Here is a 14,724-nt window from a genome sequence, read left to right as displayed (position 1 = left end):
ACCGAGCAATTGTTATATTTGGATATAAAGCTGTCTGGTACATTTAGCCTTTAAATGTCTTCAGGATCCCAGCCATCCATCACCCAGACCAGAGTGATTTCGAGGCCCCGACTCAGCAAGACTCAAGTATGTTGCGTGGCTCGAACTGTGCTGTCACACCAGCACAGCCCAGGCTTGGAGTTATTACCCAGACGCTGCATACCAGAGGCTTAGAGACAAAATGTTATTTTCCTTAAGAAAATAAAAAACAAAATCCCGACCAACATTTTTATAATACAAAAGATGTAGCTGCAAAACGACTGCGGTAAGACGCACGCTCTAGTGCGACTCCGGTCCAGGCTCCTTCGCCAACAACCTTTTTCATCACCAAATGACTGAATCACGAAATGAGCCTTCCAGGGTATTTAAAGGTGACCTGAACAGAAAAAATAAATTGGGCTTGCTTCCTTTCGCTTTTGGTTTCTTTATGATAGGCTGGAGGATATTTCCCCCCGTCGTTTGCATGTTTTAGTTGTTTGGGGTGGTTTTTTATATTAAGTATTCAAGTCCTGTCTAGTCTTAGAGAATATTTCCTCCCATTGTGTGTTATATTTATTCATTCTGAAAGTGGCTAATAAAAGTAAGTACAAGTTATATGGCAAAGGCAGCTATTTCCATTTCATTCTTATGCACAAGAGACTTGACATCCCAGGACAGGCTGTTTTTATTTTCACAGCATGAAAAAGACCCAGGAACTTAGCACACTAATATATTAAAATGTACTTAAAAGATCAGAGTGGAATGCAATGCCTGTGAAAATCGGGTCCTATGGGACACTGGGGATTTAGAAGAAACTTTGCAAAAAGAAACATTTCACAGATTCTTCTATTCTTTTTCCTCTTTTTTTTTTTTTCAGGGGGAAAACCTAAGTAAAATGGAAGATATCAACGATGATCTAATCTAGCAAAGCAAACAAACCTGCTCCCATCCTCATTTTCAAAGCAGTTTGCTTGCACTTAAACTAGAAAGGAGAGGTGCAATGGGATCCATGCACCAAAAGCCATAGATTGAGCTGGAAGCCAGCTGTAGGACGGGTACACTCCATGGGTAAAGGGACAGCTCAGGCATGGTGAATGGGGGTTCTGAGGTCTAACAGCAAAACTGGCCTTGACTCAGCCCATCAGCACATCCCACCACGGCCCCGCATGTCCCCCTTGGCCGACCCAGTACCTTTGGCTGCTGGTAGTGCTCCATGGCCATGGTGATCACGTTGAGGCCAATCACGCCGGTGATGAACAAATCCAGGTAGTGGCTGGTGCACATCTGGTGGATCAGGAGGCGGAAGCGGGAGTAATCCGAATAGTAGGGCTTACACTGTGCTTCTGCAGCGGGGAGGAGGAGAGCGGAGAGGCACGTCAAGTCATTTCTCTGCGTCTTTCTGAAGCCAACGCACCCTCACTTTCCAACTCCAGGGACGATAAATTCTAGACCGATTACAGCAGCATGCTGTCTTTTTTACTTCCTTCTTTTCTTGCTGCCATGTTACCATTTCTTATACACAGCAGGGCTCCCGTCATCTTACATCCATTAAATATCTTCAGTGGGACATGCGCTATACTCAGCCTTGTGGCATCAGGGATGAGGTGAGCTGGTGCTGCTAAAGAACACTTTTCCCTATAGGGAAATTTAAGTTAAACCTAAATTAAAACAACAATTTTTGTTTCTGCTATAGTAAAAGTCCCCAAAGTATCTGAAAACCCAATTAACGGCCAGATGCTGGGGATAGATTTTACTAACAATGCCTTAAAAACACGGGCCATTGAGTTCGCGGTGGTCTTTGAAAGGGAAGGAGCTCAGGCATATTATGTTCTTTCCAGTAAACTATAGAGGGAACAAAATTCAACACTTTGGCTGTCAAAGCCCTGAAAAATGGTCCATAAAAATACCAAGGAAAGTTGATCAGTCAGCCCTAGTGATCAGAAAATAACGATTCTCCACTTAGACAAGATTATCAAAGTACATATTTCACTGTTCAACTCATCCCCGTGTTTGGCTGCCTCAGGGATGACACATGCTCTTTAGACCCTGAATGTTCCTAGAGATAAACTAATTTACTCACCTAATCTCTAATGAGGAAATGCCAAGGCTGAGTATATAATTCAGTACAATTTTCAAGGAGGCATTATAATGCAGATTGAAGTGGAAAGGACTGTCTTGAATATGTCAGAGTATAATATTACTCTCATAATTAGATGATCAACTGGTTGTGAAAATTATTGAGCTGTAAGAATTACATGGTTGATATTTAGTGCTGCTGAGCAAATGTACATTTTGATACATTATTTCAAGAAAAAAAGTTGGGCAGGATAAAGCCAGGAAGCACAAGTTTGGGTTGCCCTCGGGGAAAACTAATTTTAGAAGATTAAATTTTGCCTGGAAATAGAGTTCACTTTGTCAATAGCCAATGACATTGCAATCGAACCCATAGATTTAATGGTTTCATGTGCTCCCTGCTCCATAACAGGATCCTGAAAAATAGGAGTTTTGTTTTTTCCATAGAGACAGACCTTTCCCTTCCAGCCCAGGGACAAGAGAGAAAAATCACTCAGCAGTTTTATTCTGTAGGGGTTTGGAAGGCCCAAAATTCTTTTCAGTGTCATCAAATGAAAGGCAGTATTAATATTCACTTTCTGATCTGCAGTGGGCTTTAGGTGATCTGCACCTGAGTGCTAAAACACAATATTGATGAAAAGGTCTGTAAAATTAATTTTCATACTGAATCTATTGAGTGCTTATGAAAAAAAAGCAGACTGGTAGCTGCTGACTCATTCATAAGACTTTGTCAGATATCTCAGAATCTGCATAAATCTCCATAAAGTCAAGATATCTCGATCACATTATGCTAAATTATGAGTAGCAAATTAACTAAAATGTTTGAATACAATTAGGTTAGGAATAGGACCTATTTTTACGAACCAACTTATCATCTCAGAAAGAAACACCATCGTAATTGGATCACTTACTTCTTCTACATTTATGTATAATTCACATTCAAAAAGAAAAATGTCAGTGTTTCTACCTTTTCCTGCAATGGATTTATTTATGAATAATTACACTGGAATTCAATTTTTTTTCTCAGCTTTGACTGACAGGTAATTCCAAATCCTACAGAATAGCACCGATGTGGTTAGAACAGAGAAAGGATTTAGAGAGAGGTTGTAAATGTCTCCTGTGCAGGGCTCCTGCACCTGGATTAGCCAGTGCATGACCTTATAAGCAGGGTTGCTAATTGTTCAGATATCTGCAAAGGCTTCCCCCTCTCAGCACCCCCTTCTCCCAAGCTTCCTTTCCACCTCTCCCAGCTCATACCCGCAGCTTTCCACAGCCAAACGTCCCTGGATGCTGCTCTCGCAGGCGCCCTTGCAGCCTTCCAAAATTACCAGCTGTAAATGTTTCATACTTCCCCGTTACCTTTGTTAAGAGGGGATTTGCCAACCCTGTTTATAAACCATGCCACCACTCGCTTCCCCGGTCTCCCCATGCCGGCCATGCATCTCAGTGCAGTTCGGATGCTACCGCGGGATGACCCACACACGGGCTGACATGCTGCCCGAGGACCAGGGCTAAACCCCCACTGTGCCTAGGTGGGCAGGGGACTTTCTGAACAGGTAAACCACTTTTTACCATTGTAAAAACACCATTTCTTTAACTTGACCTGCGCAGTTCTGCAGAGAATTTGGGTACAGCTCCGACGTAGTTACGCCGGTGCAAAGCCCGTGCCCCCTATCACACAGTGGCATTCTTAGTTATTGCAATAAAGAGCTGAACAATACCAACATCTTGGGAAATACAGACATCTGTTAAACTCCGGGTGGTGAACTTCACAACTAACACAACACCACATTACTGTACTGTTACAATACACTGTGTCAAGAACAACAGGAGCTCTGGGTTAGTCTCGGTTATTACTGGAAAGGTTAACGTGGCTTCTCGGCACACATGGTGTTAAAGAAAGGAGGAGGAGAGCAAACCAACAAAGAATTGGCAGAATGAGAAAAGATGGGGAAATACAGCAAAAGCCCACTACGAGACATCAGGCTGGTAAACAGGGTGTAAATCAAGCTGCTTCACAGTGGCTGGAGGCCAGGAGAGAGGGAGAAGTGGGTCAAATCTGGAGATCATTACACAGGATAAACTTAGCTCAGACAGTGGATCCTGAGCAATCTCTTCCTAAGGAAGAGGATGTTGCAGCTCTTTGGGAGCTGGCCTGGGTGAGTCCCACCTGCCCCTCCATCCTGGATGATGGTGGTCCAAGGGGACTGACTGTGCTGGGAAGGGGAGCAGTGCCTGGCACAGAGGACACGGCTTTAGCTCATCATTTCTATGGGTTCTCAGCTCAGGTTGTTTCCCAAGATGTGCCCAACTCTTGGCATCATCCTGCAGGATTACTGATTCCCTTAATGAGGGTTGGGAGTCAGAGCATGGCAGCCCCAGCCTGTGTCATGGGGTACTCAAACTCATTATAAGTCCTCTCCTGCCCTTTAGGAAAGGAAATGACCATTGCTGTTGCAGGATAAACATTTCCCATTCCTAATTCCTGTCTAACTTCTCCCAGGCCGGGTGCCCCTGGGGTTCAGTGATCCCAGTCTGGGTTTTAAGCATTAAACCCCATGCTGCTGTTTGTCTGATGGCTATGGGATGTCACCTGTGAAATGACACCAGTGCCCAACACAGCAGCACCACAGGCACCCCTGTTTCTCCCTGACAGTGCCTCTGCCAGCTCCCAGAGTATCCCAGGGCTTGGCCATCTCTGCCAGCACAGCAAGAAGTGGGACCAGGGCCACTTTTTTCCCGTTAACTGCATTTTCTTGGGGGGAATCAGGTTGGGCATGCAGCTCCAAAATATCTCTGGGTAGCGTCTGCCTCCCAATATAGCCCTGTCAAGAGAGAAATTGCCACTTTCCCTGAGGTGGCTTCGAGCCGGAGGTGCGTGGGCACAGGAAATTGGAATTCACGAGAGTGGGACAATTCCATTACTGTCTCCTTCAGCTTCTTCCTTCTCCTATAATAAGGGAATTAACTACTTTGCAGGTCTGAGTATATCTGGAGGACAGCAGCAAACCAGTGAGCAATGAGCCCGTGACGCAGCTGGATTTACAAACTGTATCAAGAATATTATTAGGTTAAAAAGTAGTTTGCACTGAAGGAACTTTTTTAGATTTAAACACAGAGTTTTACTTGGCTTTTATTGTACTGAATGGATTTGTTAAAAAAAAAAAAAAAAAGTGAAATGGAAAATGATAAATTATTTCCACTGAGAAGATTCCGGTTGTGATAGAATGTAGACTTGGAGGGGAAAAAAAAGGAAAAAATTAAATTATAAAATATCTCACTAAATACCAGGCAGCAGCAGCGCACACACACACACACACACACACACACAATATATTCCATTTTGTCTTTATAGAAAGAGAAGAAAAGCCTCTGGAAGTGCAGAGATGTGGGGAAGCTTTGAGTCACAACTCCAGATTCCTCACTGAACCACAGGAGGTTCGGCTACAGCACCTGGGACTGATTCCCTAAATTCCCAACAGTCAGGTTCAAATATAAAACCTTTCTGTTCCCTCACTCTGGTGCCTGAGGAGCGGCATGGCACATTCACTACCACTGGATCCAAAGAAAAGACAACAAAAGGGAACACAAAGCACAGACCTGACAATTGTACATGTTTTAAAGGCGAACTCTAAGGGTCTTTCTGAGCCTGCACGGGATAACAGAGGGGTTTGGAATGAGTTCAGTGCCTTAAAAATAACACAAAATAAGACAGCCTTGATGTAACTCTATAGGACCAGGAGAGGAGTCACAATCAAATAAAAAGAAGAAAAAATAACCAGAGTCCCAAAGTCAGTGAAAGCCCCCCCTTGCGCTGCCCCCATTTCACAGAGAGGTCAGGAAGCCCAGCAAGAGCAGCAAGAAAGACAGCAAAGAAATAAAAATATCAGGAACAGCAGTGGGAAGGAGATACAGGATTTATTAAAGCATGTTGTGATAACTTCCAACAAGGCCTAGAAATATAAGGTAGAACCTCTGTCTCCTTGAGTTATCTCTGCAGTGAAAGCCAATAGCCCTCACCTTGCAATTTTTATTTAATCAAAACTCCCTGCAATCTATGAGAGATGGATGGAGCCCTGTTCCCATCGCAAGCAGTGGGAGCTTGTGCACAGGTGAGAGTTTTAATGGCACAATTTTCCTAGCATATTATTTCTGTCGAAAATTACAGCTATATTTGTTTCTATGTTGTCACCTCTTTAATTATTCAGGCTAATATTCTTAAGTTATGAATTAAACAAAATGTTTGCCAGATCAAAGCTTCTCCTAAAAATAAAAAGAGCAAGGGACAGATTTGCAGCCCTGAGTATCGTCCTGGGAAGGGGGGTTGGGAAAGGGAGACATGACAGAGCGGTGGGTCGGGGGGCAGATCAGACCCCAGCACTGTTCAGCCCAGATGGTCCATCCCCACCAGGACCTGGAAAGGCTTTAAGGTGGCATCTTTATTTCTTTTAATTTACAAGATGCCTCATGGATCAAGCAACTCTCAATCAATACACAGAATTTACAAGCTGAGCAGCACAGTGACTAAACTCCACGTCCATGCTGAGGATTGGTGTGGGGTTGAGCTCCCCATTAAAACACTGAGGCTCTGCACTATACTGAATTTTACCCTTCTGGAAAAAAATACTGTGCCTCCCTGAAGCACAGTGTTTGCTGAGCAATGAGCAAAGGCTGAAGAAATAAGGAAATATCCTCTCTAATGGCAACTGCCTGCCTTCCAGAGACACGCCTGCAAATTATTCAGACTCCTAAGCTGGTGGTTGGAAAGCTAAAGTCAACAATAAAGGACCCACTTCACAGTCCAGTCATTATTCTCTAAGAAAAAAAACCCTAACAGAACAAAAAAAAAAAAAAAAAAAAAAAAAAAAAAAAAAAAAAAAAGTCATGAAAATCTGACAGTGCCTTAATGAAAACCAGGAAAAAAAAAAAATAATACTGAATAACATAACATGACTGAAGAGTAAATTAAGGGTTTGAAAGCGTCAGTCCTGAGCTAGGTCTGCAGAGACCTGCAGCTCAGGATGGGATGCGTGTGCCATGAAGTAAGCGAACGAGCTTTGCACCACACACACGGTTTAGTGGGATGCCTCACAGCGCGGTGGCGAGCCGTTAGTGACACAGCACTGCCATTCAGGGGGACGAGACGTGCCGACTTCCCAGTACCTTGCACTGCACTGGCTGAGCTCTCCATTAATACATCATCCAGCATTAGATCTAAAAGAACGAAATGGCATTAATCACCCGGCAGGACACACGGCAAGACTTCCCATCCCCTTCGGAGGTCCCTACGGCTCTCAGGCTCTCCGTTGCCTCTACCGGGATTGTTTCCTTGCGTGATCCTCTCCTTGTGCTTCGTGGAGGGTGGGCTCAGCTACACGTGAAAAAGGAAGTGCTCTTGTGCTTCTGCCACGTGCACAGGTGGAAGCCCAAGAGATCCCTGAGAACCCCCTCATTTGATGACGATGGAGCAGACACTTCTGAAGGACGACCTAGTTCACATTCTGCTGGAACAGCACAACTTACAGCAACACCCCTGCACCTGCCCACTTCTCATGAGCTGAGATCTCTTTTCTGGTTTTCCGATATCTGATTGGATAAATGCACTGGAAGAGTCTACAACCAAAAATGACCATGCCACCAGTCAGATGTCTGTCGGTCCATATCTGGCATCCATAGGTTGGTTTGGGCATCTGAGGTCACACAGGAAGCCCAGCTGAAAGGAACCCCCATGCAGTTGCTGGCACAATCACAGCCTTAGTCTTGGTATCATCTGCAAGTTCCCACTGTGCAGGATGAAGTTAAGCAATGACATCTGTTGCCTCCGAGGGCAAAGTTGGACACGGTCAATTAAAACCAACGTTTCACCAAACACGAATTGGGAAAACTGTTCTAAAGCGATTTGGAGGACTTCATACTTTGCTCTTGAAAGGTTTTTATGGCAATTGAATACTCAGCAATATTTGATCCTCAGTAAAATAGCTGTTTATTGCCTCTTTAATTAGGCATTTCATAGCACTGAATGAATAACTGTATCTCCAAGGATAGTTTGTGATTCCTTCCCGCTGGGAAATTGCCCAGGCTTACGTCTTTTTTCCATCTAGTTCCTCTAGTCTTATAAATAAAGTCATTAATAATAACTAAACATCTATTTTTCTTCTACAGAAATGTCTACTTTCCAAAACTGCAACTTTAAATAGGGATCTTTCTATCCAGCCTTTAAAAACCTTTTCTAACTCATCAGCTTGAAGCTATGTTTGGGAACTTTGACTAACAGAAAGAGCTTTCTAGGCATTTTCTTCATGGGAAAAAAAATCCCAACCAACTAAAAAAAGGGCTCTTTTCCATCTGTATCCCACTTAACTGAGAACAGTCTAATGTGTCCTCCACTGCTCTTGAGGGAAGCCTCCATCTTTCCACTGACCAGTGAGGAAGCCAGGCTCTCAGCATAAACCCAAGTTTGATGTCCAGAGGCTGGTGTGACACATCCTAGTGGTTACAAAACCTGTGAAGCTCATGGGACTGAAGGATGTGCCCAAAGGAAATTGTTGGATAAGTGCTGAACTGAGAGAGGCCAAGGCAGCGCTGTGGTACGTGGTTGCATGATTAAGCCTGTCACAGCTACTGAACACCTCTTAAACTATTAAAAAATAAAACAGACTTAATATTACCAGCTTTGGGAACAAGCACCTGATCAGGCAGCCTCTTAAACAGTACTGAAGTCTGTCAAAGATAGAGAAGAGATGTGAAAGGGGACAGGGAGAGAGCAGCAGGCGGATTGACCAGGAAGGGAAAATGCGAGGCCACGAACACGAAGGGCAATGGAGGAAGTTCAGTCAGAAGAGAGAGCATGCGAGAACAAGAGCACCTCCTGTGGCCTCTGGCTAACTTATTTCCTACTTGAATAACTACATTAAAACAAAAAGAGACTAAGAGACAAATGCCAGGTTGGAGACTTTTGGCAGAGTGGAAGTCTTTCCTCTTTTCACCTGTAGAGCCTCCTCTATGCAGGGTTGCACGTTTCACATCCAGTTCGGAGTTGGGTTCATTTGCACCAGCACTATTTTGTCTAGTTAGTTACTCTCCTCATCTTCTTTTTTTTTTTCTAATCTGTATTTCTCAAGCAAATGCATTGATATGTTTCTCTAAGGAGTTTTAAAGCATTACTAGAATGAGATGGCTCCATTATTTTATTACACTCTTGAATAGCAGTGGTGCTACTGTGCCAATAAATAAACCTGCTTGATAAATGGGACAGGTAACATCACTGTGGCATTACAAGGCTGTAATAAACCAAATAGTGAATCCAGTTATCAGCAACAGTGCTCATGACTCAGAAGATTTATGGTGCCATCCAGCACTGCTGATCTTTGCAGTTGTCACTATTTGTGTAACACTGAGCTCTGCTATCCAAGAAGCTCCAGGTGTGATTACTATTATATTTTAATTTAAATAACCTCCAGTGGAAAGGTCATTGCAAATCATGCAGCCATTAAAAAGGCTTCTATGGCTCCTTGCTCAGCCTAAAACGACACTATTTCCTTCATGCAAATTTTATAGCTGGACATGCTTTTGGGAGAAGAATGATCACCAGACACGAGGCAGGGAGGGGAGGGAGGAGGGGATTGTGTGGAAGGTCAAGCAGGACTCAGAAAGATGTGGAAAGACTACCGACCAGCCATCTGTTTCTCCTTACTCCTTCTCTTTTTCTCCAGCCGGCGCAGCCTCTTCTCCTCCCGCCTCTTGGCTTCTTCTTCCTCCTGGTGCTGCCGACACTTGTGGAAATTCTCCACCACCACCCCCACGAACATGTTGAGGACGAAGAAGGCCACGATCAGCAAGAAGGAAATGAAGTAGAGGAGCATCCATGGGTTGTAGTTCATGACTGGCTGCAAAGTGGAGGAAGGCAAATTTCAATTGAAACTCAAAAAAAAGAATGGGAGCAAATCGATACAACTGTGTCACCCACAGAACCCGTGGGTGCCCCTTTCAGGCAGCTCAGGGTGCTCTGCTCTTCCCAAAAATTAGAGACTTCTGAGACATTTTAACTGAACGTTCCCAAAATACAAAATGTGTCGAGGACAGAAGCACCACCTCTGTTCTCCAGTATCCTTTGCAGCTACTGTAAGTCCCTCACTGAAAGCCTGTACCCACACAAAGCATTTCTTTTCTCCGGAAATGACGAAATTGCTTAAAAAGTCAAACCACTCTTTGATAAGTGCAGTTCTCCTAACCTGAGTTACACCAGTTGTGTTGCAAAATCTGTAGGGGAAAGGTTGAGTACAAATCCAGACTTTTCACTGAACTCCTTGTCACGTCCCAGAACTTGGATCAAACGCCTCCCTCGATCCTACCCCTGTAACCCCACTTGACTGTGGAAGCCAACAGTACTTGGCAAAACAAGAGCTGAAATGTGTGACCTTTGACAACTCATTTCTTCCAGCTCTGCTAGAGCCCGTACCTGCTGGTCGACTCCCACAGCATCCAAGCCATCGTACATGATATCCACCCACCCGTCCTTGGAGGCCAGAACAAAGAGAGACATCAGGGCCTAGGAACGCACGGAAAAAAAAGTTAGGCACATTGCAGTAAAGCTCTTTTACTTGTAACATCTTACTCCTCTTTGCCCTTTCCTGCCTAAGATTGTCATTACCTGTCTGATAATGGGACACTTTGATGACCAAGATTTCTCTTGGCAGCAGAAACCTATCAATGCCAGCAGCCAGTTCAGCAACGAGCGGTAATTCGGAAACCACAGTGCTGAAGACAAAAGCAGCTTCATTTCCACCCTCCAGGTCTCTACTGATCCTGACTAATTAGTCCTTACCATGCTGCTAAAATAAGGCTGCGTTGCAGAGATGGTTGAAAATGTCCAGCTCTATTAGACAAGCCCTTCTGCAAGATATATTTGGTTTGTTATGTAGCAGTGAAGCAATTAAGTACTCCACGAAGCCACATGTGCTTGTTCTGTTCCGAAAAGAAGTGTATGCCTGCTTGGAAACACTGCCTTTGGGATTTACGGGGACAGAATGCTGTGTATGTGAACTGAATATTTACTGCGACTGGCAGTGCCCTGTAAGAAAATCCCATGGGATAATAATGCTCAGGTTTAAAGTCAAGGAGGTAAAGGAGCAAAGAAGCAGATTACCGTTCTATTAATACCTGGCCGAGATTATCAAAATTATACTTGTGCCGGACCCATTTGTAGCTTGCTTCTGTACAATCCGATTTATTTGTGATGTTTCTGGTGTCCTCCCCCTGGCAGACAAAAAACTTGCCTTTGAAAAGCTGGAAAACAGGCAAAGAAGAGAGGAAATGTCAGGGTTCAGTCCACAGGATTTCTCCACAGATGATGGGCATTCCTCTGGGGTTCTCCACACAGCCCACGCCAACCAGAGCTGTTAAGGGAACTGGCCTCATTCATGCAGGTTATTAAGAATGAGCAGCCTGTATAATATGCACCTAATGAGCAAATGCATGATTCCACAGCGTTTAGGACACCCACCTCATGCATTAGGTTGTCTGGTTCAGTGATCTGAGACTGGCCTAAAGGCCTTTGCTTCTGGGTCGCCAGCTCAAGTGTAGCCCCAACTAATAGCCCAGAGCAGCTAATGGCTTGTTACCACCCGTGGAACAATTCCGGTGCCGCTCAGCTCAGCTAATGACAAATGATGTGTAACAGGGGCCCTGTGCCAGCAGAGCAAAAGTGGCACTGAAGAGGCCCAGCGAGGAACTAAGCTGTGCTCTTAGAGGTCACCAGGGAACACTTCAGAGAGGAGATGAGCCCCTGAGGGTGACGTCGGGCTCTTGTTGAATCAAGACTGCTGCCAGTCCTGCTCCACTCTCTGATCCTGGATGCTGTGCTCCAGCTGTCATAAGGCTCTGCCATCCATGCAGGGGTCACTGAAAATATTCCTTGTGCAGAGTTTAAGGAGCCAAGCCCAACCCGTGCTGGGTACCTGATCCTGAGCTTATTTCCTTTGGTTTAAGCCAGGAAAGACACAACTCCTGGGGAGTCAGCTCCTGATTTACACCTGCACAAGGAACAGGAGCCTCCACATGCCTAGACCTGGTGCTTCCTGTGCTCAGAACAGAGTGGCAGGGGATGATTACTGCTTCAGACAGGGTGATTGATGCTAGCAGGATAGATGGTATCAAAGCCCAGGAGACAGCCAACAAATCTAGTTTTATTTGCTGACAGAAGCTATTGACATTACTGTTGGGGGGTGGAGGGGAAATGGCAACCTGCTCTCCAGGCTCCTTAAAACACCACCTGGGTATACAGAGAAGAGACACTGATGGGGTTTGATCTGTTTTTCTAGACAAATATCAGTAGAAATAACAGCGAACAAGATAAACCCACACATTACTCCATGGGTTTCCTTCTGAAATCAACAGCAGAAGGATGGTCTCTAGGCATGCAAAATTAATCACCGCTCAACGCAATCATAAAACCTCTGGATGCAAGAAGAGAAGTATTCCCTGATCTTTCCATGGAGAAACACTATCCGTGGTAAGGCAGACTGGGGAGATATACTCTTCACAGAGAAAAGTTTTAATTAGGCAGAAAGGTAAACAACTGTTTTTAATATAGTATCTGTAAATATAACTTCTCCAGGAGCTGGGCTGCAATGCCACTCAGATGGGAGCAGTAACAGGGCTACTGACAGGGTTTGGAAATACAAAGCACAGCATGAAAAAATGCTGATCCCCATCAGTGCTTCACAATTAAGCACTTCCAAAAGGAAAAGACCCAGTGTTTCCTACTGGACTTGTTTTATTCACCTATTTCTTGTGTCTGATTAATGACTATTCACTTGTGGGCAGCTCTACAACCAAAACAGTCTTGCTGAGAGGACACACTGTTATAAACACTGATGTCTGTATTTTAATAGCATTAAAAACCTCTAGTTTGATCCCCAGCTTATATTTAAATGGAAAAACTATCTGTAACTTTGAGAGATCATCTTTTTATAGAAAACAGCTACGGCCTCATCTTACACCTAATTAGACATAAATATTAACTGCAAATTTTGCATCCTGAATACAGGATCAGTCTTGCTTGTATCTACCACCGAAGCACATCAATAGTCATGACAATTTAACGTAAGACTGCAAGTCACCAGGGAAAGCACTGCAATTAGCAGGGAAGAAATTCAAAGAGCATACTGCAAGTTTTGTTGTTTGGCATAAATTTTCCCATGTCTGAGTCTTATATTGTTTTATGGGATATACTTAGTTCTATGAATCTGTTTAGTAAAATGGATGGATGCTGTTACACTGTGCCAAGCCAATCTAGCTGCTGAGGTGGTTATGGATGGCATGATTTTCTTCTCTGTTTATTTTCAATGCTGTATTTATTATTTAAACAGTATATTAGTGTAAAATATTATATAAGACACCTTTCCAAAACAAAGCCAAACAGAGTCGCTTTCCAAAGCTGGCTGTGACAGATCAGATAAACTTCAGAAAGAAGTAAGTGTTATGTCAGAATATTTATATGAAGCAATCTCTTCTTCCCAGGTAATGAGAAACCAATTGCACTGGAAACTGCCACTTTCCCCCAGGTTCCTGCACTCCTGGGACTGAGGATATTGCCAGCAGAGCAGGCAGGAAACAGGTTCAGAAATCTCTATCTCTGCAAGCTTTCAGTTAGACAAACTGTCAGAATCTGAATGAGTCTTCAAGTCAAGGTCTCTCTGGAGTTTCCAAGCCAATAGTTTCAGCTTTGAGTTTGTATTTCCCCATTGGTTCATAACTAGAAGAAAAGTGGAGGGGAAATTGTAGAATCATAGAATGGGTTGGGTTGGAAGGGGTCTATAAAGGTCATCTAGTCCAGCCCTCTGCAATGAGCAGCAACACTCAGCCCAACTGACCTCAGTTTCAGTTCAGAAAGGCTTATACTGTGCCCACTGGTACAGATATCCAGATGTGGGGGCATCTGGGGGTTGTTATGCTTTCCCTTGGGTGCTGAGGCTTACAGGGGACTCACCTGAACTCCCAGGATCCCAAAGATTATGAAAAAGGCACAGCAGATGACCACAATGTTCCCAATGGGCTTCAAGGATGACATGAGAGTCTCCACCACCAGCTTCAGTCCTTGGGCTCGACTAATGACTCTGTAGGGGCAAGTAAGCACAAAAGCTGTTAGTCCTGTTCCTGCCCAGTTCTGCCTCCTATCAAGCTAGAATAGGGAGAACACAGCACTATGAATTTTTTTTTTTTAGAATGACAAATAACTCAAAAATCATGATGGAAACAGCAGTTCTGGAAGACTGACCTGTGATATTATGGAAGTGTTGGAGGGAAAAGGTCTCTGCCTATACACACACAGCTTTGCATAAGTGAAGAGCAGAAGGAGGAGAACACGTATAAGGAGCCAGGCCAGAAAATTCAGCTCTTTTGTTTGGGCCATCCACAGACACAGACTTTTATGCTTGTAGCCTGTCCAAGACTGCAAAGAGAGGGCCTCCTAGTGTCCCTTTCTGTATAGATTTAGGCAAGGTTCTTGATTTCCCTGTCTCAGTCTGTGAAATGGAGCAGCCACTCTTATGCATCTGTTTGCACATCTGTAGCGATTACAGAATCATTAGAATGGTTTGGGCTAAAAGTGACCTTTAAAGGCCATCTAGTCCA

General features: G+C 44.1%; 1 protein-coding gene across 1 annotated transcript in view; it reads right to left on the bottom strand.

Annotated features, from left to right (window-relative positions):
- The window catches only part of CACNA1G (calcium voltage-gated channel subunit alpha1 G), a 145,680-nt gene that overhangs the window by 24,629 nt on the left and 106,327 nt on the right, over window positions 1-14,724 (bottom strand). The window contains 6 exon segments of the mRNA XM_029959986.1: window positions 1,210-1,361; window positions 7,255-7,305; window positions 9,764-9,977; window positions 10,550-10,639; window positions 11,251-11,376; window positions 14,081-14,207. Coding sequence (XP_029815846.1) covers window positions 1,210-1,361; window positions 7,255-7,305; window positions 9,764-9,977; window positions 10,550-10,639; window positions 11,251-11,376; window positions 14,081-14,207 — 760 coding nt within the window.

Source organism: Manacus vitellinus, unplaced genomic scaffold (assembly GCF_001715985.3).
Source record: "Manacus vitellinus isolate BGI_N305 unplaced genomic scaffold, ASM171598v3 scaffold_24_pilon, whole genome shotgun sequence".
Classification (NCBI taxonomy): Eukaryota; Metazoa; Chordata; class Aves; order Passeriformes; family Pipridae; genus Manacus; species Manacus vitellinus.
The sequence above is the reverse complement of the archived record's forward strand: the minus strand, read 5'-3'. Positions and strand labels throughout refer to the sequence as shown.